Source organism: Lepidochelys kempii, chromosome 2, assembly GCF_965140265.1.
Source record: "Lepidochelys kempii isolate rLepKem1 chromosome 2, rLepKem1.hap2, whole genome shotgun sequence".
NCBI lineage: Eukaryota > Metazoa > Chordata > Testudines > Cheloniidae > Lepidochelys > Lepidochelys kempii.
The window spans coordinates 91,894,304-91,918,137 of record NC_133257.1 but is presented as its reverse complement, the minus strand read 5'-3'; the positions used below and the strand labels follow the sequence as shown (position 1 = coordinate 91,918,137).

Genomic DNA, 23,834 nt, shown 5'->3' with positions numbered 1-23,834 from the left:
AATAAAGTGGTTTACTAGTATTAATTTAAGTTTTCTGCTGTGAGAACACCCACAAAGTAGTTCACTTTGGAAAGACTTACCATGAGGTAATTTTGGCTCTCTTGTAACTCACTGACTAACGTCCAATGATTTTAAAAACTGATTTTTGAGTGGTCTAATCTGAACTGGAGTGTTATATCTTACGTTGCTAAGCAAAACATAAAAGTGTAGGGTTTTTACTTGACCGATATGGACAGGTGATGGTTTGCTCCTTGCTGGTATTAATATTACAAAAGAGGAGTCAATAGATTAGGGATTGTGACATGGAATAAAAAAAAAATCAATATATGTCAAAGGATTTCTCTAATATTTTATGTACATGACACATTAAAACATTTGTGTAACAGCGGTTCCAGAAAATGTGCCATGAGTTACTTTCTCATATTCTTTCTAACAGAAGTTAGGTCTGGTTATGTTCAATTCATTAGCAGCTAATGAACAGTCCAAAATTGTATAATTACTTTCTACTGGAATTCTCTCCTTGATGGAGAGATCATTGTGAATACAACATGCCATCTCTCTCTCTCGCTTATGGCATCTGCAGAGCAACATCCTACGGATGCAGTTGTAGGTCCATAAGCCATTTCAAGGCCTCCTCTCTGATGTTTCCCATTTTCCTCTGTATGCCATAATTTATCTGTTTCAGTGCTATTTGAATATCAGTAGGGAATGGCAATTTGCCTTTTAGTTTACTGCTTTTGAGTCTCAGTCTGAACAATGGTTGCCGTTTCTCTGTCCATTCTGTCTACTAAGGAAATAATCCTGAAGTTGGAACTATTTGCAAGAGTATGATTTTTGAAGGTTAGGTTACTAGGCAAGTTGCTCAAACAAGCTATTTGCAGGTGCAAATCAAGTGATTCTATTAAAATTTACAGTCTGTAAATGAGTCTAAAGCATGCATTATAAGCAGAACTGACAAGTAGACATTTTTGCCAGGCAAGCATCATCACCTTCTGCAGTTTAATTTATTTAAAAAACTGCTCAAGCTTTATGCTGTTATGGAACATGAACTGAATGCAACTAATGCAGTAATGTCTTACTAAGTATGCAGAGACAGCCAGTACTGCCACTATTAGAGGAGCTAAGGGTAGAGCAGCCAGAGTAAGGTGTACTAGATGGATGCTCACCATTGTAGTAGAGGGCCTTAGGGATCCAACCTACCCCATCCAAGGTCTGTGCGCATGTGGGAGCCCCTTAATGACACACCACCACCCCAGCAGATGACTGTATCTCACTGCACTTACTTCTGCCTCCCTCAGAGCCCCACATGCAGAAATCTTAGCTAGTATGGTAGGGACTCCCTTAAACCTTAAGACTCTTCTGTCTATTAGGGTGCTGTTAACAGGGCCAACTCCTTAGAAAAGAGGGCCCTGCTACAATGAAAGGCAGGATACCCACCACTGCTGGTTTTTGGATGGCTGTGGATTCTGTTCCTCAGTCTGTTGTTCCCTGTATTTGGGCAGGCTGGGGGTATGTTCCAAGAAGGAGACACCTCTGCCCTTCCCCATCCAGAGGAAGGCTCTGGGCAGAGCCTACCAAAGTTAGCCCTATTGAGGGGAGGCAGCCCAGGATTAGTTATTAGGGTGGCCCACCATTAACTGATTGGTATATGGAGGGGGCAACATTACTGGGGGAACGCGTCAAGACTTAAGCTACCAGGAGACTACTGTTCAGGCCCAACCTAGTCAACAAAAGACTAAGCAGAAGAGGTGTAACTCAAGGCACCCACATACTTTGACATAGCAAGCAGACTTATTACTTGGGCTAGTAGGTGTTGGGTAAATTTTTGAAGTCATGTTTATAACCACACCAACAGCTACAGTTAAACACTCTAATCAGGAAGTGGTTGAATTAAAGTTACATGAGTATCTCAGTCACAAAGATTTCTATAAAAAGCTACTTCTGGGTCAAAACCCTTGATAAGTTTCATGCAAAGTAATCTGACAAAGTTAAGCAATTAAAAATTAGAAACTAAGAAAGGCCCTAGCACTGAGAAAAGGACACATTAGAACTACCCAATTAAGTGCCCAGCCAAAAAGAGAAAAATCCTAATATGCTATAGAAAATTGAAAATTTGTCAAACAAAAAAGTGTTACAAATATGCATAAAAGTTAGTTAGTTAGAAAGGGAAGAGAGAAAGTAGAGGGACATTTCTTTAAGTCATTGTCTCAAGGCTATAGCAAAATACGCCTAAACCATCTTAAAATAGAAGGGCATAAAGCACGGGAAGCAAATAAAAATGTATTGGATTCTTTTGATTTATAACTGTATCATGAAGTATGTTCATTACAAAAATCTAAATTATGATTAGATAACAGAGACCATATCTAATAAATATGAGATTAGAGTTAGCAATAGATCACACAGAAGTTGTAAAAAAAAACAGTGACACTAACCTCAAAAACTGTCTTTACAGACAGAAAAAACCTAGAAGAATTAGATGAGATCAAGGAATGTTCAAGTGGTAGGAATCCCTAAGAAGAGAACCCAATGACCTGTCTAGCTTCAAGGAATTGATTCCTCAATTTATTTATTTATTTTTTAAAAGGTTAACCAACCAAGGAGCAAAAACAAGTCTAAGTGAGGAATACCCCATCTTTGAAAAGTGAATCTCACAATATCTGAGCTAAGGGACCATTCATGATTTCCCCCCAGTCCCAGTGATCTGCTCAGGTGATCCACCAAGCTGTTCTGAACACCAGAAAGGTAGGAAGCCTTTACGTGATTTACTTTGGACATACAAAACTTCCAAAGATGTATTGCCTTCTGACAAACGTGGTCTGATGTGGCCCCTCCCTCTGTTCACACAGAACTTCAACAGTGGCCTCTGTGAGGACGAAAATCCTGACAGGCCAGATGCATTGCCTGCAACTCCCGCACATTTATGTGGAGAGCCAAACCTTGATGAAACCATAGACCCTGAGTTGGTAGGTTTCCTAGTGAGCTCTCCAACCTAGAAAAGCATCTGTGAACAGAGTCAACATGGATACAAGGGCAGGGCAGATGGAACTCCCATACATATTTTGGCCAGATCCAGCCGCCAGTCCAACGTGTACAGCACTCCTGCAGACACTCAAATCAGCATGCCCAATGGGTGACTAGCCAGAAAGTACATAACTTCAACCAGCCTTGCAACTGCAACTTTGAGACGAAGCCTGGCATACCAAACCACATACATGTAAGTAGGCCACGTGCCCAGTAGTCTGAGGCAGTTTCTTATTGTTGTAAATAGATGGGCTTGGAGATCTATAGAAATGTTGAACAAGGTCTAGAATCTGGCTTGATGTACAAACACTCTGGTTACTATAGAATCCAGGATCACTCCTATAAATTCTAATTTCTGAACTGGGTAGAAGGCTGACTTATCTTCATTAATCAGCCCCAGAACACTGACGTTGTGTTGGATCTTGAACACACTGTCTACTCCTTGGAGCTTGGATTGACCTTGTATCAGCCAGTCATCTAGGTAAGGAAATACTTGCACCCCTGCTTTCCTTAGGAACACAGCTACCACCATGCATTTTGTAAACACTTGTGGGGCAGCAGACAGGCCAAAGGTAAACTGATAATGGGTGCTGATGACCAGAAATCTTAGGACTCTCCTGCAGCTTTGATGGATTGCCACATGAAAATATCCATCCTTCAAGTTGAGGGTAGCGTACCATTTGCCGGGACCCAGTGAGGGAGATAACGAAGTCTAGGGTGACCATGCAAAACATTTGTTCAAATTTTTCCAGTCAAAGCTGGTGCCAAGACCTCCTTTTGCCTTTGGAATCAGGAAATAGCGTGAATAGAAACCTCTCTTTCGCTTAAGAGTGGGAACCTCTTCAGTAGCTCTCAAACTGAAAAGAGACCGCACTTTTCAGATGAAGACATCTTCATGAGTGGTCCCTAAAGAGGAACATGGTGTGTGGAGAAGAAATAAACTGCAAGGTGTATCCCTGTTTCACAGTACTTAGGATTTATCAAACTGTGGTAATATGGGACCAAGCACATAGGAAATGGGTAATCTTCTACAAAAGAAAAAGGGATTGAGAAACTGGTACATTGCAATCTGGTACTTTGACAAAGCAGGCACACAGACTATTGGGGATTTCCTAACAGTCTGGGAGAACCAGCTGAAGTGAAAGAGTTCATCTTCTCCAGTTTCATCTTGTTTTCTATATTAATCAGGCTGTCTCAGTGGGAAAGGTAGGTATCTCTGCAGAGATTAAGCCAGAATTGCTTTCTTTTAGGGAAAGGCGTGCCAATTCTCAACAATTTCAACAAGGCTTTTGAATCTTTGAGACCGTGGAACATCTCATCCAATTTCTGCGAAAAAAAGATAGAACCTTCAAAAAGGAGATCATGCACAGGCTGCTAGACCTCCCACTGACAGCCTGAGGATTGAAGCCATGAACATCTGCACATATTGCAGATGCCAGGGCTCCGGCCCCTGAATCTGCCCCACCTAAGGATGATTGCAGAGAGGTGCGAGCAATCATCTTGCACTCATCTAACTGAGCCTGGAATTCCTGTCTGGCATCCTCTGGCAACTGGTCTGAGAACTTAAGCATATTGTCCGAGAGGGAGATGTATCTATTCAATAATGCTTGTGGATTAGCAATGTGGAATTGTAGACAAGATGCAGAATAAATTTTTCTACCAAACAGGTGCAACTTCGTTACCTCTTTGTCCTTTGGGTCAGAAGAGGGACAACCCTGACGCACTCTTTCATCCACTGCTGAAAGAACTACGGAACCTTGAGAAGGATGGGTATATATATATATATGGGTATATATATATATATGGGTATATATATATATATATTATATGGGTATAATGCTCATATCCTTGAAAACAGACATGGTACATCCTCTCTGTTCTTTTAGCTGTCGGATGCAGAGAAGATGGCATCTGCCACAAGGATTTGGCAGGCTCTAGTATGTTGTCATTAATATGGCCTTCTAGCATAGTTCTGCCTGCCGAACCCAGAACATCCACAAGTCTATGAGAAATCTCCTGGACCACCTTAACAGGGATATCAAGATACGTAGCTACTCTCTTTAAAAGATCTTGGTAAGCCCTGTAGACATCGTGGACAGTTGCGGTACCCCAAGGACCTATGGTATCATTTGGTGACGAGGAAGAACACAAAGGAGACAGAGGCTGATACTCCTGCACTGCACAGGATGGAGGTTCTGAAATTTGCAAGCCATGAGGGTTTTGCTTGGAACTGACATAGGTAGCAACAAAAGCGTCCTGGACCTCCTCATGTGAACTAGCATCCCTCCTGCTAGGAGATCTAAAAGTCTGAGGAACCCGCGAAGATTGCAGCAGTTATGCCATACCCTGGGCTTTACTGGAAACAAAGGTTCCTGTCTCTAGACATCCAGTGGGTACCAATAACAAAACACCCTCAATAAAGAAGAATGGGAGTGCCGCTGTCTGTCTCAGGAAGGAGAGGCATATGAGCCCAGCTCACACTCCCAGATGAACCCTGAATAGCCCAACCACTGTGGTACTGTGCCAGGTGGTGTGAAGGTCTGGGGACATCACACTAGAGATATCGCTACTAGGGACATGATGATGGATTTACCCCTGGACTACACCATTCAAGACGACACCAGATGCCCTGAGGCTTTAGCCGCCCATTGTACCAAGGCCCGATCAAGACCCAGAGGTTAAGTCCATAACTGGAGCCTGAGGATACACCAGTACTGCCCAAGCTGTGTTGGTACCATTGGGGAGTCCAGCACCAAAAGGCAAAGTAGGTCTTTTCCTGCTGCATAGGCCTTCAGCAGCATTGGTACCAAAAGATTTTTCTGGTGCAGATGATGTTGCATAGAAACAGACAGTACCATGCGTGGAAGTTGGTCTCAACAGCCAGGGCACCAGTACTGGAGTCAACTTCTGATGCAAAGAGGTTGGTGCTTCTTTCTTGGCACCAGGAAAGGGGATTATTGCCGAGATTCTGACGCAGTGTCTGGAGGGACACTACTCATCGATACTGAAGAACTCAGTGTGTGCCCCAAGTGAGAAGGTTCAGAAGATGGACACAGAGTGGGCTCTATGAGGAGGTGTCAGTTTCACCTCTGTCCTTTTTTGTTTGGGATTTGAAATCCCTGCAAATTTGGCAGTGGTCTCTAATGCTACCCATGCTGAGGTACTTTAGGCAGCTGGAATGAGGGTCACTCACCAGCACAGATTTCTTGCATCCTACACAAGACTTAAACCCTGGAGACAAAGGCATAACCTGGTACCAGGCATCAGTCACCTGGTAAATGAGAGAACCAACACTGCGAGAAATAAAGAAAAATAAAGAAAACCTATACTAATTTAATAAATACCACAAACTATTTACTGAAAGAAGATAAAATTCCCTGTAAGGGGAAAAACTCTCAAAAGCAAGACAAAGCACTCCGACTACTGATCAGGGCAGTAAGAAAGAACTGAGGTGAGGTCTGGGGCTGCTCCCCCCTTTAAACCATCATACAGCAGCAGAAGGCAATAGAGAACATGTGTACCACACTGACAGCTACAGCTAAGGGAAAAAAAATCTGACTCTGTGGCATTGGGTGTGCATACAACTGAAGTGCAATCGACGTGCAGGCACTCAAAGAGCTGGACATTAGATCCATTTACACAGAAAGGAGCTACAAAATTCCTATGAGGACAATATAAAAGATAAACATTTAAGTACTGACAGTAGTGATAGTAATTGATTTTTCACAGAAGGAAAGATATTTAATACTAAATAAAGCAAAGGGAGACAATCCATTTTTTCCCCAACTTAGTTTTAGGACATAAGAAAAGAGAAAAAATAAATAGTTACCTTACAGTAACTGTTGTTCAGGATGCTCTTGTCCACACGTATCCTACTGCAGTGCATACATCCTATGCAAATGGACATAGAATCCTTTTGGCCAGCAGCATTTGCAGTAGCTGCACATCCACATTTGCGCCACTTCTAGCGAAGATATACAAGGCAGAGTCTCCCAACCACCAGTCAGGACCCTCACCAAAACTATACCGTGCTCTGTGTCAACAGAGGAGGAGGATAGGTTGTGGGATCTATCTGGCCAAAAGCATCTTGAAGAAACAGCTGCTGTAACGTAAATAATGGTCTTCTCTTTTAGTATTTTCTACATGGATCCCATCAATTTACCTCCTAGAGGAGGAAAGTGATAGGAGTCCTATCTAAATAACTGTAGGGCAGCTTGCCAAACTGGGTCTCTTCTACAGGCTGAACAATGAAGTAACGATTAGTGAACGTATGACAAACCCCAAGTAGCTTACCTATAAATTTCTGAAAGAGGGAATCCCATGGAAGCATGCTACTACTGAGGTTACCTGACCTTTAGCAGACTGAAGGGCCAAAATCCATTTGCTGTGGATGTAAGATCTTAACTACAGTTTCTGCTCAGAACTTTTCATACAGACCCGGAGTCCACAGCTTGGCCTGGGCCATGGGGGCTGGCTAACAGAGAGCAATACATGGCTAAGAGAAAGCTGGGGTAAACAGATAACCTTCTGTGTTTCAAGTCAGTACGCGGAGTCAGCATAACTCAGAGTGTAACTGGGCGTCCTTACCACGAGGTAAAGACACATGAAGCACTGAGAAAGGCCTCATGGTTACTCCCTAATGCAGGGAGGAGATAGTGGTACAATACCCCTCAGATCCCAGACAGAGTTTGGGGAGAGGCCTAATATGACTGACACGAGTTATGATACCCTCCTCTCTCTCAGATGTATGCCAATCCTAGCCCACAGAAATGCAAGGATAAACTTATAAACAATTGTTATTGTTAAGTACTAATTACTGCTTTTGTGCTTTGAATCTCCAGGAATGTACCTGTTGGTCAACCAGGAGAGCTGCTACCTCATTCTCCTGGACCCCAAAATTTTGATTTAACCTGTACACTTTAATAGACACAGTTTGGGGGTAATTACTTATGTGTCAGCAATATGTTAATTTTAGTCTAGGGTAGAGCCATTATGTAATCTTTTAGACCATTGGCTTATTGTGCTTATCTTGTCTTGCTGCTAGAACCAATCCAGGGGCTTGGGAAAACCCATAGCTGTCGCTTCTCTCCTCCCAACGAGCACCCAATATAATCTATTGTAATTAACTGTTCTGCAGCGTCTCTGAGCCTAATAAGGAAAGTGACACTCCGCCAGCGCTGTGTGTAATAAACTCCTGTGCTCGACTCTACATGGTGTGGATTAATGTTCCTTCACAGACGACAACCTAACATGAGAGGAGGTTGTTTGTTCAACACATTGGAGACCCTACTACTGTTTGAGACCCACTTCAAGAGTCTGAGAGGAAACAGTTTGCCTCAGATTGATTTTCAAAAGTCACAAAGCGCCTATTTACAAAATGTCTGTGCTGTTCACAGTCAAAAAGACAATCTAAGAACATTCAGTGTCCGAACATAGCCAATGCAGAACAACTATGAGAATTAGGAACAAAAACACAGGTAAGTATATAAATTGCTAAATAAGAAAAATCTGAAACCACTTCTGGTAAAAGTTTCAGACACAGTAGAACAACAACACTGTCCTTGGGAAATATGGTGTATACAGGGCCTCCTACCAACAGCTGGATTTCATACACAGTGAGCCAAATTAATAGCCACCAAAAACACTGCCTTAATGGAAAGGTGGTACAATGAACATGACATAGGTTAAATAAAGAGGTTATATCAATGATAGAAGCACCACATTCAAGTCTTAGGTAAGAAAGGACCCATTGACTGGTGGAAACATATGAAGCAGACCCACCTGAAACCCTAATACAGTGGGGCAGGAAAAACTGAATGATCCTCAAAAGGTGGATGATGTGGTGACAGTAAGTGCACTGCAACAGAGCTAACAGACAGACCTGAGTGCTTCAAAGACAGTAGATTGTCCAAGGAAAGAGGAATCCATGGGTTGAAGAGATCTTTTAATTGACCACACTGAAAAAAACCTCCACTTAGCTCTGCGTCAGTCTTTTAGAACCCTTCCTGTACTGTGTCAAAATGTCCTTTACTGGCTTGGAACAGCTCCTGTCAACAGCTAGCCAGCTAGTCTTCATGCTGTTAGATACTGAGTTGCCTGGTCCAAATACAACCCTGGTTCTGAGAAATGATGCCTGGAAAGTTTGGAAGTGGGGGAGAGTGTCAGGAGTATCCCACTGGAGTACCGGAACTGATGCACCAATGCCAGAAATATCAGCTGGCCCCTGTCCTGTCATACTTTCCTCGGGATTCTGGGATTTAACAAGATGGGAGTAAACATATAGGAGTTCTCCTCTGACTGAATCAGGAATGTATTTGCCAGAGAACTCAGACTTCTCCCCAGAAGCAAAAATATAGGACACTATGCTACCGAAGTCAACACAAAAAGATCTGTGGTGGTGGGGACCCACCACTCTAGGAAGTTCTGATCAAGGATGCAGTTCCAAGATTCCATTTATAGGTGGCGCAGCCATTTCTGCTGAGCTAATCCACTAAATCGTTTTGGATGCCTGGTAAGTGAAAGACCATTAGGATGAAGATGAAGAAGGATGGACCAATACCACTTCCTGATTTAAGGGAGACAATCTCACTCCATCTGTTTCTGTAACACACTACTGTTCATCAGGATTTGGGTTGTGATGCCCTGCATGAGGGATAACCCTGAATTCTAGTATGATTATGTGCAACATGCTCCTCCCGGGACCACAGGACCTATACTTAAAGGTTGTCTAGATGCCTCAGCCCTGTTTGAATGAGTCTGTAACAAGGGTTTGAGGGGCGGGGGAGAGAATTAAAACATTACACCATAGCAGACATTTTAAAGGTCTGTCCACCACAGCAGAGATTCCAGCACTTTTGTGGGACCTCTACAGGTAAGTCCATGCTGTGCCTGATCAGCTGGTAAACAGATTTCACCCATCCTTAAAGAGGGTAGAGACTCCTCCTTGCACACAGAGTCACAAAAACATGTGTCACAGCAAACTGAGGCAGACTCTTCACTGAGATTTTTGGCAGAGAAGAGTGGTGTGAAGTGAAATGACAATGCGCAAAACTTTCCTTGAGGAAGGTACGCTTTTACAGCTATGGCATCCACCACTACCCATATAAACTATAAAATGGTTGGGATGAAGGTGGATTTTGGCTGTATTAAGCCTCAGGCCTAGCCAAGAGAATAGATGGACAACTATTTGAACCTCCTTTTGTGACCTGCTGCGATCAGTGGCCCCCGAATCAACCTGTTATCAAGATATGGGTACAAGGCCTTGTCTCCTCAGGTGAGTTGCTACCACCAAGAGAGATTTGGTAAAAACCCTTGGAGATGTTGACAGTCCAAATAGTCAGATTCTGAACGGATAGTGAAGGTCATTGACCATGAAGAACAGATATTTGTTAGCTGAACGAATGCACACATGGAAGTATCTACAAACTGAAAATTCATGAAAATTCATGGGATCTAAAGTGGGGATTATAGAAGAAAGGATGAACATCGGACACCTGAAGTGACAAATGAACAGGATAACATCCTCCTTTCTTCTTCTGAATAATGAAGTAATGGGAATAGAATCCCTTGCTGCAGAACTTGAGGCATCATCTCCTCTGCACCCAACAAAAAAAAAGAGTCCCTCTGAACGCAGCAGGCAATTCTGAGAGGGGTCCCTGAAGAGAGACAGGAGATGGCAGAGGAGTTGACTTGCATGTCCCTTCTAGATAACTTTTAAGACTCATTGGTCAGTAGTAACTGCACTCTGTGCAGCCTCAAAAAAAGAAAGGAGTTGCCAAAAGGACGAAAGAAAAGGAAATGATCCCCAAAAATCAGTCCACTGTCTTGACAGCAGCATCAAACCGGACATCTTTGGCCAGATGAACATTGTATCCTTCATCGGATCAGCCCAATAGTCCTTCACTTATCAGGCATCCAAAATGATTTAGTGGATTAGCTCAGCAGAAATGGCTGCTCCACCCATGAATGGACTCTGTTCTGATCCAAAGCCCATTAAGTTAACAGGAGTGTTTTGAATCAGGCCCTAAAACAAGAGAGTTATGGAAGGGATATAATTCCTCAGATTCAGGATCTGAATGTTCTTAAATTGCTAACTAAAAACTTTGCCAGACAAGATTGAGGTGAGGGATAGGAACTGAACTATTGAGAGCTAACCTTAAGAAAATGTGTATTTTGTGCTTTTTTACCCCCATCTCCTTCCCAGCAAGAATGCCCAGCACCAATTGAATTCCAAAACCTTCTATATAACTTGATTTCTTGGATGAACAACCTTTAAGAGTGCTCTATCACTGTCCCAGTTTGCTAAGTTTACTCATTGTGGGCTTTGTTTTCCCCAGCCTCAAAAAGTGGATGGACACAGCTGAGTACTTAGTCACCAGAGAAGTTCTGGAACCATAACTGTTTATCATTTTAAATTAGTAAAAATACTGTTTTGGGAAGATTCTAAATTACAAGACACATGGAGTAACATTGAGGTCAATCCATTTTTATTTTGATTTAGGTAGTCACACTAATTTTCTGTATTCATTTTTCGGGGAGAGTTGCCTAGCCTTTTTTTTTTTTTTTTTTTTTTTTTTTAAAAAGGAGGTTGAAAAGGAAGTGAAATCTCAACTATATTTTAGTGTCTTCCCTGTGACAAAGTTTTCAAGTAGTACGCATTAGCAATTTATGAACATAAGCTCCAAACTTACCAAAAAGAAGTACACAACTATGAAATACACATACCTGTTACCGGTAAACCAATAACCTGATCCTCTGCAGACTGACTGTATTCTATTTTGGAATTATTGGCGACTGTTCCATCAGAAGTCTCATCAGAACTACTGCCTTCTAGTCCAGGTCTAAAACTTGGCTTGTCAGTTTCGCTTATCTGTTGAAGAAATAGGTGCAGAGCTACAACAGGTACATCTACAGAGTTGTTCAAGTTAACAGTAAACCATTTACAAAACAACATCTGTTGTGCAAATATTTAAGATTAAGAGTTATTCAATTTTAATAAACTTTCTGATGAGGAAAAGTACTATCCCTCTGTTAGCTTAGTCACTTATCAGCTTTCAAACTTACTTTCAGACTTCGGTTCCAAAGGAGGTTATTTAGATACCAAAGAAGACAGTTTAATAAGATTTAGTCGTCAAACAGTCGTACATACCAGTTGTCTTACCATTTTTGGCAAGAAGAATGGTTCTCTTTGTACATGATATCCAGCTTCCTCCAATTCATGTGAATCTTCATCACTAGCAGTTGCAGAATCCATTCCTGAGGCAGCTTGGTGAATGTGAGGCATTTGGAAATTCTCCTAACACATTAACATTTAGAATTCAGCTCTAGTAACATTTGATTATTCTTAAACAGTCACTGCCTCCATAATATTGAATTGTGTGAATCAAATTGTGTGAACCTCCTTTGACCAGAAGTACACTGTTCACTTTTGTGTTATAATCCCCGATAATAATCTGATATTACAACTACAATAGTTTCTGCAGACAAATATTACAAGATTCTTTAGCTAAGGGTCTTGCAGATTAATGTGGTAAATATTACGAAAATACTGTGCAAAAAACAAACAAACATGCATTTCCTTAAACTTTAGAAAAGCAGTGGAACAAGGCTTGGTAGATCAGCAAGGTTTTTGCTTGTCTGCTAATTGAGTTTCTTCAAATATTCTCATTCCATCCTCACAGAACCCTAAGTAGAGCTATTTAACAGTAATGTCATTCTAAATGCTGAATCAGCAAGTGCAGCAACATTCAACATAATGAAACATGAAATAGGGCCAGTTGACTGTTCTGTAGTTACTGTAAGGTAGTGTGCACACCCTTCCCTGGAGCAGCCTTTAATTCCCCCAAGAAGGGATTTCTCTTTCTGGGGGTAGAGAGATGTCCAAAATACTGCCTTAAACAACATGAAGATGTGCACTTGGAGACTGTAATGGCCTTCCTGTGCCCCCCAATATACTGAACAAATGATTCAAAGCCTTTTAGAATATGAAAATGTTCTTAAGTTACTTCAAAGACCTTTAAATATCAAGCCAAGGTAAATGTGGAAAAATGGAATGGGAGACTTTGTCTAAGATGAAAATGGAAAGAATAGGAAACAGGCTTAACCACTACTATGAGAAAAGAGACATTGTAGGGACTGTTAAATTAAAAACTAAGGTCATAAAGGCAAGTAATTCGTGGGTAATAGGTAGTTTCAGAGGAAGGATAGCTTCCTGTAAGGGAAATTTTCCTCTGCATTCAGAAAAATCAGACAAGCCCTGATTGATTTCCCCAATGTTAGTTTGAATGGCATACAGTCCCCAGAGACTCCTGGGATTAAAAGTGATAGTTATTTTACCATTTTTAGGTAAGCTGTACTGAACAGGAGCTGCCTACACCTGTTCTAGACTCAAAACACTAAGCTTTCTCCCCAGAAATAACTGCACACTTGTTAAATCTTACAGCCCCCCACCCTTATAGGATTCCATTTAACATTATACTTCCACTAACCTGTCATTCACAGACTGCTCTCATGCCACACCTCACTGCTGACAATCCCATTAGCAAGGCCAGCTCTGTGCCACACTATTGACACAAAGGACCCTTGAGCTCTCCCCAGCTTCTGTGAAGCTTTCAAGGCTACAAACACTCTTGTGCCTCTATGCATGCTCAACATACTCAGTTTAGTTCAAAAGTGTTAGGTGTGCTTAAACTTTTGCTAATCATGTGAATTTTGCTTCTCCAAAGGGCTACTAGGTGGCATGCAGTCTTAGGGGTCAACTCTCAAGCAACTGAGACTCTGATGCAATGATCACAGCTCTGGTTTGAATCTTATCTTGTTAAAAAAATATGTTGGTAAAAACCATGAGCCTTCAAAAAAGCCTTTTTTTTTTTTCAGGCGGCTGTATCTTCGGAATCCCCTGATGAAATTATTTGGATCATTACCTCTATCCTGCAGGCCCCATGGGGCACATCAAATTTCAAGGCAATTCAAGCAACCATGTAGATTTTAAAGGACCTAGGAATTGAGCTTTAAACAGAAAGCTGGTCTGAACCTTAACTACAGTAGAGTTGACAGTCCACTATAAATTTGCTTAGTCACAGTTGAAGAGCTCCTTCTTCCAGAAGTCTTCAGAGGACCCTGAACCCTTAGCCTAAAAAATATCTCACTATCTTGAAACAGGCATTTGGGATGGGATGAGGAATTTGTAGAGAAGACTATAATAGACAGAAAAATGGTTACACCTCTCTCTAAACTGAGTCTCTAAATCCTAGTCAAGACAATGCCTCAAAAAGGTATGATGTTAGATCACCTTAGCTGGCTTGGTCAATCTAAAATCTATTTAAAACACTGCTATAGCCAACGCAAGTTGTACTTCTGCACATGCTGAACTGGCAAGTTGGCTTCAATTTGTCCAGTTTAGCGAAACTAAAAACTTGCCCTGTTCTCAGTAACATTTCAGAATGCATTAGATCAAGCTAACCAAGATGATCCAATTTCATATAATCATATCCTAGTATAAAAATTAAGCCTTTAAAGACTTCGTCCTGGGCTGTTCAGAAATGTAGTCCTTTCATTTAAACAAAGGACTTTGTTTTGAGGAAGTCTTAATTCTTGGTCCATATTGCAAAGGCAAATTTAGAAGGCTCAGACAGTCTGGTGGAAAGGCTTATTTTCTACTAACATCACTTTTTTGCAAAAGTCAATCAGAGAACAACCCCTTCCCCGATTATAAGCTCCAAGCCATCCCACAGGAGAAAAAAGAATGGATGCTTATAGTTTTGTTTGACATGGATGCTTATAGTTTTGTTCTTTAGGAGACACAGCAGCAGTAACAGAACTGAACCCACAGGCTTCTCTGCCACCAGTGGTAAGAAGAATGCTAGGAAAATGCACAAAAGGAGAGAGAGGAAGGAATGACATAAAAGAAAAAAAATGAACAAAGCAAAGCCTACACTCCAAGACAGTGCCCTACCCTGTTGGAAATGACATGCTTATGTCTCACCAGTTATCCCAACCTATTTCCCATAATCCTGAAAGGCTGTGTCTACACCACTGTCACTTATGTCAGTATAACTTATGTCACTCAGGGGTGTGAATAAGCCACCCCCCAAGCGACATAAAAGTTACACTGACCTAAGTTGTCAAGGCTGAATCCCCACTCTGTCACTTTGAGCACAGAAGGTGGAGGCCTGCAAAAATTTTAAGAATTAATACGTGCCACTCCAGGCTTGTATTAAACTCCCAAGGTTACAGCTTTTCTCTGACCTTGGCTTGGTAACTCTGCCACCACCCAAACGCAAAAAACCCACTTGGATCCAGGAAGCAGCACTTGGGAATTCCTCCTTATGGGGTACCCTCAAGCCCTTTCTCACACACTCCCTCTGAGGAAGAGCTGAGAAAGAAAACAAAGGAAAAAGACGGCTACTCACCTTTGTAACTGTTGTTCTTTGAGATGTGTTGCTCATATCTATTCCGGTCAGGTATGCACGCGCACTGCGTGCACAGCTGTCAAAAGTTTCTGCCCTAGCAGCTACCCATCAGGCTGGTGATGAAGCCCTGGAGTGGCACCAGTATGGTGCTCTATATACGACCCGACTCCCCTTCAGTTTCTTCTTGCCGGATACTCCGACAGAGGGGAAGGTGTGGGGAAAGGAATAGGTATGAGAAACAGATCTTGAAGAACAACAGTTACAAAGGTGAGTAACCGCCTTTTCTTCTTCTTCGAGTGCTTGCTCATATCAATTCCAGTTAGGTGACTCCCAAGCCTTACCTAGGAGGTGGGGTCAGAATCGAGAAATTGCTGACCGTAGTACCGCTCTACCGAAGACTGCATCATTTCTGAATTGGTGAACGACGGCGTAGTGAGACGTGAAAGTACACACAGAAGACCATGTTGCAGCCCTGCAGATTTCCTGGAGAGGTACTTGGGCTAGAAAGGCTGCCAACGAGGCCTGTGCCCTCGTGGAATGAGCTGTAATAGCAAGTGGAGGAACTTCTGCCAAGTCATAACAGGTGATCCAAGAGGAGATCTGCTGGGAAGAGAACGGTAATCCCTTCATCTGTTCTGCTATTGCAAACAAACAACTGAGTTGTCTTTCGGAACGGCCTTGTTCACTCGATGTAGAAAGTGAGCGCTCTCCTGACATCCAGCGAGTGCAGTTTTTCCTGAGATCTGTTGTGCAGCTTTGGGTAAAAGACAGGCAGGAATATGTCCTGGCTAATATGAAAACGGGACACCACCTTGAGAAGGAAAGCTGGATGAGGTCTAAGTTGCACCTTGTCTTTATGAAAAGACATGTACGGGGGCTCTGAGATGAGGGCCCGCAGCTCAGACACATGTTGGACCAAGGTGATAGCCACCAGAAAAGCTCTTTTCCAATAGAGGTAAAGGAGTGGACAGGAAGCTATGGGCTCAAAGGGAGGATCCATGAGTGGGAGAGGACTAGGTTAAGGTCCCAAGCCGGGATGGGGTGCTTTATCGGGGGATGTATCAAGAAACATCCCACAATGGGATTAGCGAACACTGAACAACCAGAATCGCCTGGATGTGAGGCCAAGAAGTGGACTTTTGAGAGAACTAAAATACAAGACGCTGGTCCTTTAGGTACATGAGATAAGCCCCCGTTCTTTCTATACTGGACTGGGATGGGAGAACCTGCCTATGAGCACACCTATGAGCTGGAGAATCTTTTCTGTTTCACCCTGTATGTGGCCCTAGTAGACGGTGTGCAGCTTTCCAGAAGTACCTGCCTGATCCGAGCAGGCAAGCTCTGCCTGATTTAGCCACGGATTCTCCAGGGCGTGAGATGGAGGGACTGAAGGTCTGGGTGAAGCAGGAGACCATGGTCCTGCATAATGAGGTCGGAAAGGAGTGGTAGCCGTATCGGCGGTTGTTCTGACAGAGAGGAGACGAGCGGGCTCCACCTTGCTTGTTTATATAAAACATAGCCGTGGTGTTGTCCATCATCACCGCTATGCAGTGGCCCTGCAAATGAGGCAAGAATGCCTGGCAGGGTAGGCAGATCACCCTGAGTTCTTTGATGTTGATATTTAGGGCCAGTTCCTCTACTTGCCACAAGCCCCAAGTTGTTAAGCTCCCGAAATGCACTCCCCAGCCCAACACAGAAGCTTCTGTAACTCAGGTCAGGGTGGGTTGGGGGGTGGAAAAAACTCCAGCGCCTACTGCGTGAGGATTCAGCCACCACTGTAGCCAATCGAGGGTATGCCGAGGGATAATTAACACTGTGTCCAGACTGTTGCAGCCCAGGCGATTCACTGACGCGAGCCATACTTGCAAGGGTCTGAGTGACAGCCTGGCGTGTTGAACCACATATGTACAGGCCACCATATGGCTTAGCAGGCTGAGACTGCCTCGCTGTAGCGGTGGGAAAGCTGGAAAGGCTGATTATTTGTGAGGGGGACAGGTGGTGCAACTCTGGCAGGAATGCTCTCGCTTGAGTCATGTCCAGGACAGCTCAAATGAACTCGATTCTTTGAGTTGGAGCGAGCACAGATTTGCTGATACCGATTATGAGACCTAGTTGGGAGAATGTGTCTCACTATATTCACCTGTTTCTCCACCTGCTGACAGGAGCAGCCACAGAGGAGCCAGTCACGTCTGTGGCGGCGACAGAGAAAAGCTGCTACAACTGCCATGCACTTGGTGAAGACACAAGGTGCTGTGGAACGACTGTGAACTGGCAGTGCACCTTGTTCGCTACAAAGCAAAGGAACCGTCTGTGAGCGGGCATGATGGATATGTGAAAATAGGCGTCCTTCATATCGAGGGTGGCGTACCAATCTCCTGGGTCTAGGGAAGGGATGATTGTGCTCAGGGAGACCATGCAGAACTTCAAGCTGACTATGAACTTGTTGAGTTTTCGCAGGTCCAGAATGGGCCTGAGGCCCCCTTCGCTTTGGGAACGAGGAAGTATCGGGAGTTTGCCATATGGACTTTGCATTGGACTGGATGGTCTTTATGAGGAGTAAAGCTACCCTAGAGGGACCCTCTGGTGCCAAGATGTCCACCACTGGATCCTCCTGTTCTACCACTTCCTCCACCTAAAGGTTCATATTTAGGGATACTTGACAGAGGAGGTCCTGCAGCACCCTATAATCCATGGGTGGTGACCCAGATGTTGAGGTGCTTGCCACTGCCTCATCAGGGGACGACGATGAGGAAACCGCCAGCAGGGTCGCTCCATAGTGACCACTTGTTCATTAAGGGTTGGGTCCTCATGGGTACTGGGTGCAGCCGTGGTCGGTGAATGTGGTGCTGGAGCCGGGTTTTGCAAAAGATCCTGGGGTGGGCAGCTCAGAGTTGCCTCTGGGAGGCAAGGTCCTGATTGGGGTGGTGGAAGGATTCCGGGTGGGACGCCCTGGGACTGATGGTACGTCCATGGGATCCAAAACTGCCATTGTGGTGGCCATTGGGGTGCTGAAGTCCTCCACTGGGGTCCTGCCTTAAACTCCCCGCTGATCTGGGTGCCTCAGATGCCCCCGATGTCCTGCCTGAGCAAAAGGACAACCTTGAGTGGGACAGCCAAGGGGGAGCAGCGCAAGACTGCACCGGAGATGCACCCTCCTGAGAGGGCGAGTGGCGGCTGTTCGATGGACGGGATGGGTGCCGTGAGCCATAGTCATGCCACAATGTAGAGTGGTGCCGCAGTGTGGAACAATGCTGCGATCAAGAATGGCGCCGCAATGTACAGCGGTGCCAGTCAGCCATGCGATGCCTGGAAGCTGAGCGGCGTGCAGACTGGGGCCGGTGCCAGGAGTGGTGCTGCGAGGTCACAGAACAAGACCTGGATCTCGAATGGGACCATGACCTGTATGCTGACAACCACCTCGACCGGCGCCAGGACTCAGAGCATATGGCTGATGGGGAGATGGTTAGGAGATGTCCAGGTAATCTCCAAGCCAGATTTTAACATCGAGAGAGAAGAAAATGAAGAAAGAAAGGATACAGCCATGGGTAGGAGAATGTATATAAGGAGGAAGGGTAGTGTACATACCAGTCTAATAGGTGATGCTGGCAGTAGAATGTCTGTGTCTAATTGGGTGAAGAATGTGAGCGAGGCCAAACAGCAAAAATTAAGGTGTTTGTACACTAATGTGAGGAGCTTAGGTAACAAAATGGAGGAACTAGAGCTACTGGTGCAGGAAGCGAAACCAGATATTATAGGGATAACAGAAACATGGTGGAATAGTAGTTATGACTGGACACAGGTATTGAAGGGTATGTGCTGTTCAGGAAACACAGAAATAAAGGCAAAGGTGGTGGAGTAGCACTGTATATCAATGATGAGGTAGACTGTAAAGAAATAAAAGTGATGGAATGGATAAGAAAGTCTGTCTGGGCAAAAATCACATTGGGGAAGAAAAAGATACTAAAGCCTCCCCTGGGAAAGTGCTTGGGGTGTGCTATTGACTGCCAGGATCCGATCTGGATATGGATAGAGCCCTCTTTAATGTTTTTGAATTAAGCAAATACTAATGGGAATTGTGTGATCATGGGAGAATAACTTCCCAGATATAGACTAGAGGACGAGTGCTAGTAATAATAATAGGGCTCAGATTTTCCTGGATGCAACAGCTGATGGATTCCTTCACCACGTAGTTGCCGAACCGACAAGAGGGGATGTCATTTTAGATTTGGTTTTGGCGAGTAGTGACAACCTCACAGAAGAAATGGTTGTAGGGACAACCTTGGTTCGAGCGATCATGAGCTAATTCAGTTTAAACTAAATGGAAGGATAAACAAAAATAGATCTGTGACTGGGTTTTTGATTTCAAAAGAGCTAACTTTAAAAATTAAGGAAATTAATTAGGGAAGTGAATTGGACTGAAGAACTTGTAGATCTAAAGGCGGAGGAGACCTGGAATTACTTCAGGTCAAAGTTGCAGAAACTATCAGAAGCCTGCAACTCAAGAAAGAGGAAAAAATTCATAGGCAGGAATTGTAGACCAAGATGGATGAGCAAGCACCTTAGAAAGGTGATTAAGAAAAAGCAGAAAGCCTACAAGGAGTGGGAGACAGGAGGGATTAGCAAGGAAAGCTACCTTATTGATATCAGAACATCTTAACGGGACTAAATTGGGGGGGCCCAGATAATCTTCATCCAAGAATATTAAAAGAACTGGCACATGAAATTGCAAGTCCATTAGCAAAAAAATTTTAATCATTCTTTAAACTCAGGGGTTGTACCATATGACTGGAGAATTGCTAACATTGTTCCTATTTTTAAGAAAGGTAAAAAAAGTGACCTGGGTAACTACAGGCCTGTTAGTTTGACAGCTGTAGGATGCAAGGTCTTGGAAAAATTTTTGAAGGAGAAAGTAGTTAAGGACATTGAGGTCAATGGTAATTGGGACAAAATACAACATGGTTTTACAAAAGGTAGATCGTGTCAAACCAACCTGATCTCCTTCTTTGAGAAAGTAACAGATTTTTTAGACAAAGGAAATGAAGTGGATCTAATTTACCTCAATTTCAGTAAGGCATTTGATATGTTTCCACATGGGGAATTATTAGCTAAATTGGAAAAGATGGGGATCAATATGAAAATTGAAAGGTGGATAAGGAATTGGTTAAAGGGGAGACTACAACGGGTCACACCAAAAGGTGAACTGTCAGACTGGAAGGAGGTTACTAGTGGAGTTCCTCAGGGATCGGCTTTGGGACCAATCTTTTTATTACTGACCTTGGCACAAAAAGTGGGAATGTGCTAATAAAGTTTGCGGATAACACAAAGCTGGGAGGTATTGCCAATACAGAGAAGGATCGGGATATCATACAGGAAGATCTGGATGACCTTGTAAACTGGAGTAATAGTAATAGGATGAAATTTAATAGTGAAAAGTGCAAGGTCATGCATTTAGGGATTAACAACAAGAATTCTGTTATAAACTGGGGACGCATAACTTGGAAGTAACAGAGGAGGAGAAGGACCTCCGAGTATTGGTTGATCACAGGATGACTGAGCCGCCAATGCGATATGGCCGTGCAAAAACTTAATGCGATTTTGGGATGCATCAGGCGAGGTATTTCAAGTAGAGATAAGGAGGTGTCAGTACCGTTATACAAGGCACTGGTAAGACCTCATCTAGAATAGTGGGTGCAGTTCTGGTCTCCCATGTTTAAGAAAGATGAATTCAAACCGGAACAGGCACAGAGAAGGGCTACTAGGATGATCCGAGGAATGGAAAACCTGTCTTATGAAAGGAGACTCAAAGAGCTTGGCTTCTTTAGCCTAACCCAAAGAAGGCTGAGAGGAGACAGGATTGCTCTCTATAAATATATCAGAGGAATAAATACCACGGAGGGAGAAGAATTATTTAAGCTCAGTAGCAACGTAGACATGAGAACAAATGGATATCAACTGGCCATCAGGAAGTTTACACTTCAATTTAGACGAAGGTTTCTAACCGTCAGAGGAGTAGAGTTCTGGAACAGCCTTTCAAGGGAAGCAGTGGGGCAAAAGACATATCTGGCTTCAAGAGAAAAGTTGATAAGTTTATGGAAGGGATCATACGATGGGATAGCCTAATGTTGGCAATTAAACTGATCTTCGACTATTAGCAGTGGATATGCCCAATGGCCTGTGATGGGACGTTCAATGTGGTGGGATCCGAGTTATTATAGAGAATTCTTTCCAGGGTGTCTGGCTGGTGAGTCTTGCCCACATGCTCAGGGTTTAGCTGATTGCCATATTTGGGGTCGGGAAGGAAGTTTCCTCCAGGGCAGATTGGCAGAGGCCCTGGGGGGGGGGGGTTTCGTCTTCCTCTGCAGCGTAAGGCACGGGTCACTTGCTGGAGGATTCTCTGCACCTTGAAGTCTTTAAACCACGATTTGAGGACTTCAATAGCTCAGACATAGGTTAGAGGTTTGTTACAGGAGTGGGTGGGTGAGATTCTGTGGCCTGCGTTGCACAGGAGATCAGACTAGATGATCATAATGGTCCCTTCTGACCTCAATGTCTATGATTCTATGAACATGGCAGGCTTGCCTCTGGATGGTGCCATGCTCCGAACGAGTGGAGGCTTGTCCCTCATAGTTGGAGACTTAGGTGCTGCCATCTCAATGAGGTCCCTAGTGGCTTCAAAGGTTTCCAGGGTGGAAGGCATCGTAACTTCCCCCACATGCAGCCATTGGGAGTCCAGGAAAATAGGACTCTCTGGAGAGATGGGACCCGCGCTGGCTGTATGCGGCCCGATGGTCTGCCAGCCATAGGCCTGTCCCCTGCACTGTTCGCTTCCAGGGGTACAGTTGTGGTAACAACCCGAGGGGAGTATTTCCCCTTTGCCTGTTTCTTGCAGGCAGCCAGGGAATGAAAGCGGTGCCAGCGAGAACACTTCTGGAGCCTGGGGGAAGCAGCGGCTCCTGGGTTGGCGCGCCGGGTCCTTTCTCAGCACCATAGATGGGACTGCAGGGGGAGTGCTCTTCACCGAGGCACTCGGGGCCAGGTCCTGCTGAGGATGGAGGACTGACTCCATTAGGAGTTGCTTCAGAGGAATGCCCCTCTCCTTCCTGGTGCGAGGTTTGAAAGCCTTGCAGATCTTACACTTGTCCACAGATAGGAGTCGTGGGGGTCACCCATGGGCATAGGCTTCGCACAGCAACTACAGAGTTTGAAGCCCTGAGACGCATGCCCTGAATCCCCAGTGGGGCGTGTGCTGGATGCTAAATATGCCAACCTGCTAAATAGCAAGACTAACCACTAACGATTAACAATTAAAGAGAACTATTTACAGAAGATAACAGAGGAGCTAGGGATTAGTCGGACACTTGCAAAGCAAGAAGCCACTGTTCCAACAACCGTCACTGGCGGTAAGAAGGAACTGAAGGGGGGGTCGGGCCGGCAGGTTGTACATAGAGCGCCATACTGGCACCACTTCAGGGGGGTCCATAGCCGGTCCAACAGGTAGCTGCGAGGCAAAAACTTCAGACAGCCGTGCACGCGGCGCACTCACACACACAACTGGAATTGAGATGAGCAAGCACTCAAAGAAGCATTAGCTGTCGCTACCAGCAAATCAAACAACATGCACAAGCCTCTTAGGAAAATCCAATCCTGTTCTTAAAAAAGGTAAATTTTATTAAAAACAAAAAGGAAGAAAATATATCTGGAACTTAGGCTTTTGCTCTATTTTAAAAGAGCAATTCCAAAAATTAAGCACCCAAAATAGCTTTCTTTGGAGTTAGCTTAAACGTTACAAGCAAACAAAAACACTCGGGGTTAGCACAAAGGAGTTCACAATCCTTAAAAAACAAACAGAAATAAACCTAATCGCGTCTTCCGAAACATTCCTAATTTACTTACATATTTGGGTTGTTAAAATTAGTTCTAGATATGATCTGATTATTTTCATATCTGGTTTAAACTTTACACAGCATTCCTGCTACCCTGTCTCTTCAGCCCAGAGAGAACAACAGACAAAGGGAAAAGTTTCTTTCCCAATTTTAAGAAGTTCTAGCCTTCCCATTGGCTCTTTTGGTCAGGTGCCCACACTTTTTTTTTTTTTTTTTTTAAAACCTGCGGGAGTTTTTAACCCTTTACAGGTAAAGCAAGTAGAGAACAGCTACCAAGAAAGATCTCTCAGCTAACTGGTTGGCTGTCCATCAAAGGGAGCTACCCCACCCCTTCCCGCCCCACACTTCATTTATCACACAAGCTCCAAAGTGGACAGCGCTATGTCAGCAGGAGAGCTTCTCCCATTGACTCAGCAGCTACACTAGAGAACTACAGTGGCACAGCTGCATTGGTACAGCTGCGCTGCTGTAAGCTCTCTAGTGTAGCCATAGCCTGAGTGAACTCCCCTTCCCTGCC

The 23,834-nt window shown here is 43.9% G+C and overlaps 1 protein-coding gene across 1 annotated transcript in view; it reads right to left on the bottom strand.

The window, feature by feature from the left end:
- CEP192 (centrosomal protein 192) overlaps positions 1-23,834 on the bottom strand; it is a 206,263-nt gene that overhangs the window by 128,815 nt on the left and 53,614 nt on the right. Inside the window, exons 18-19 of the mRNA XM_073329624.1 lie at positions 12,173-12,319; positions 11,749-11,893 (exon numbers count right to left, since the gene is read on the bottom strand). Of these exons, the coding sequence (XP_073185725.1) occupies positions 11,749-11,893; positions 12,173-12,319 (292 nt within the window). The remainder of the gene's footprint in view (positions 1-11,748; positions 11,894-12,172; positions 12,320-23,834) is intronic.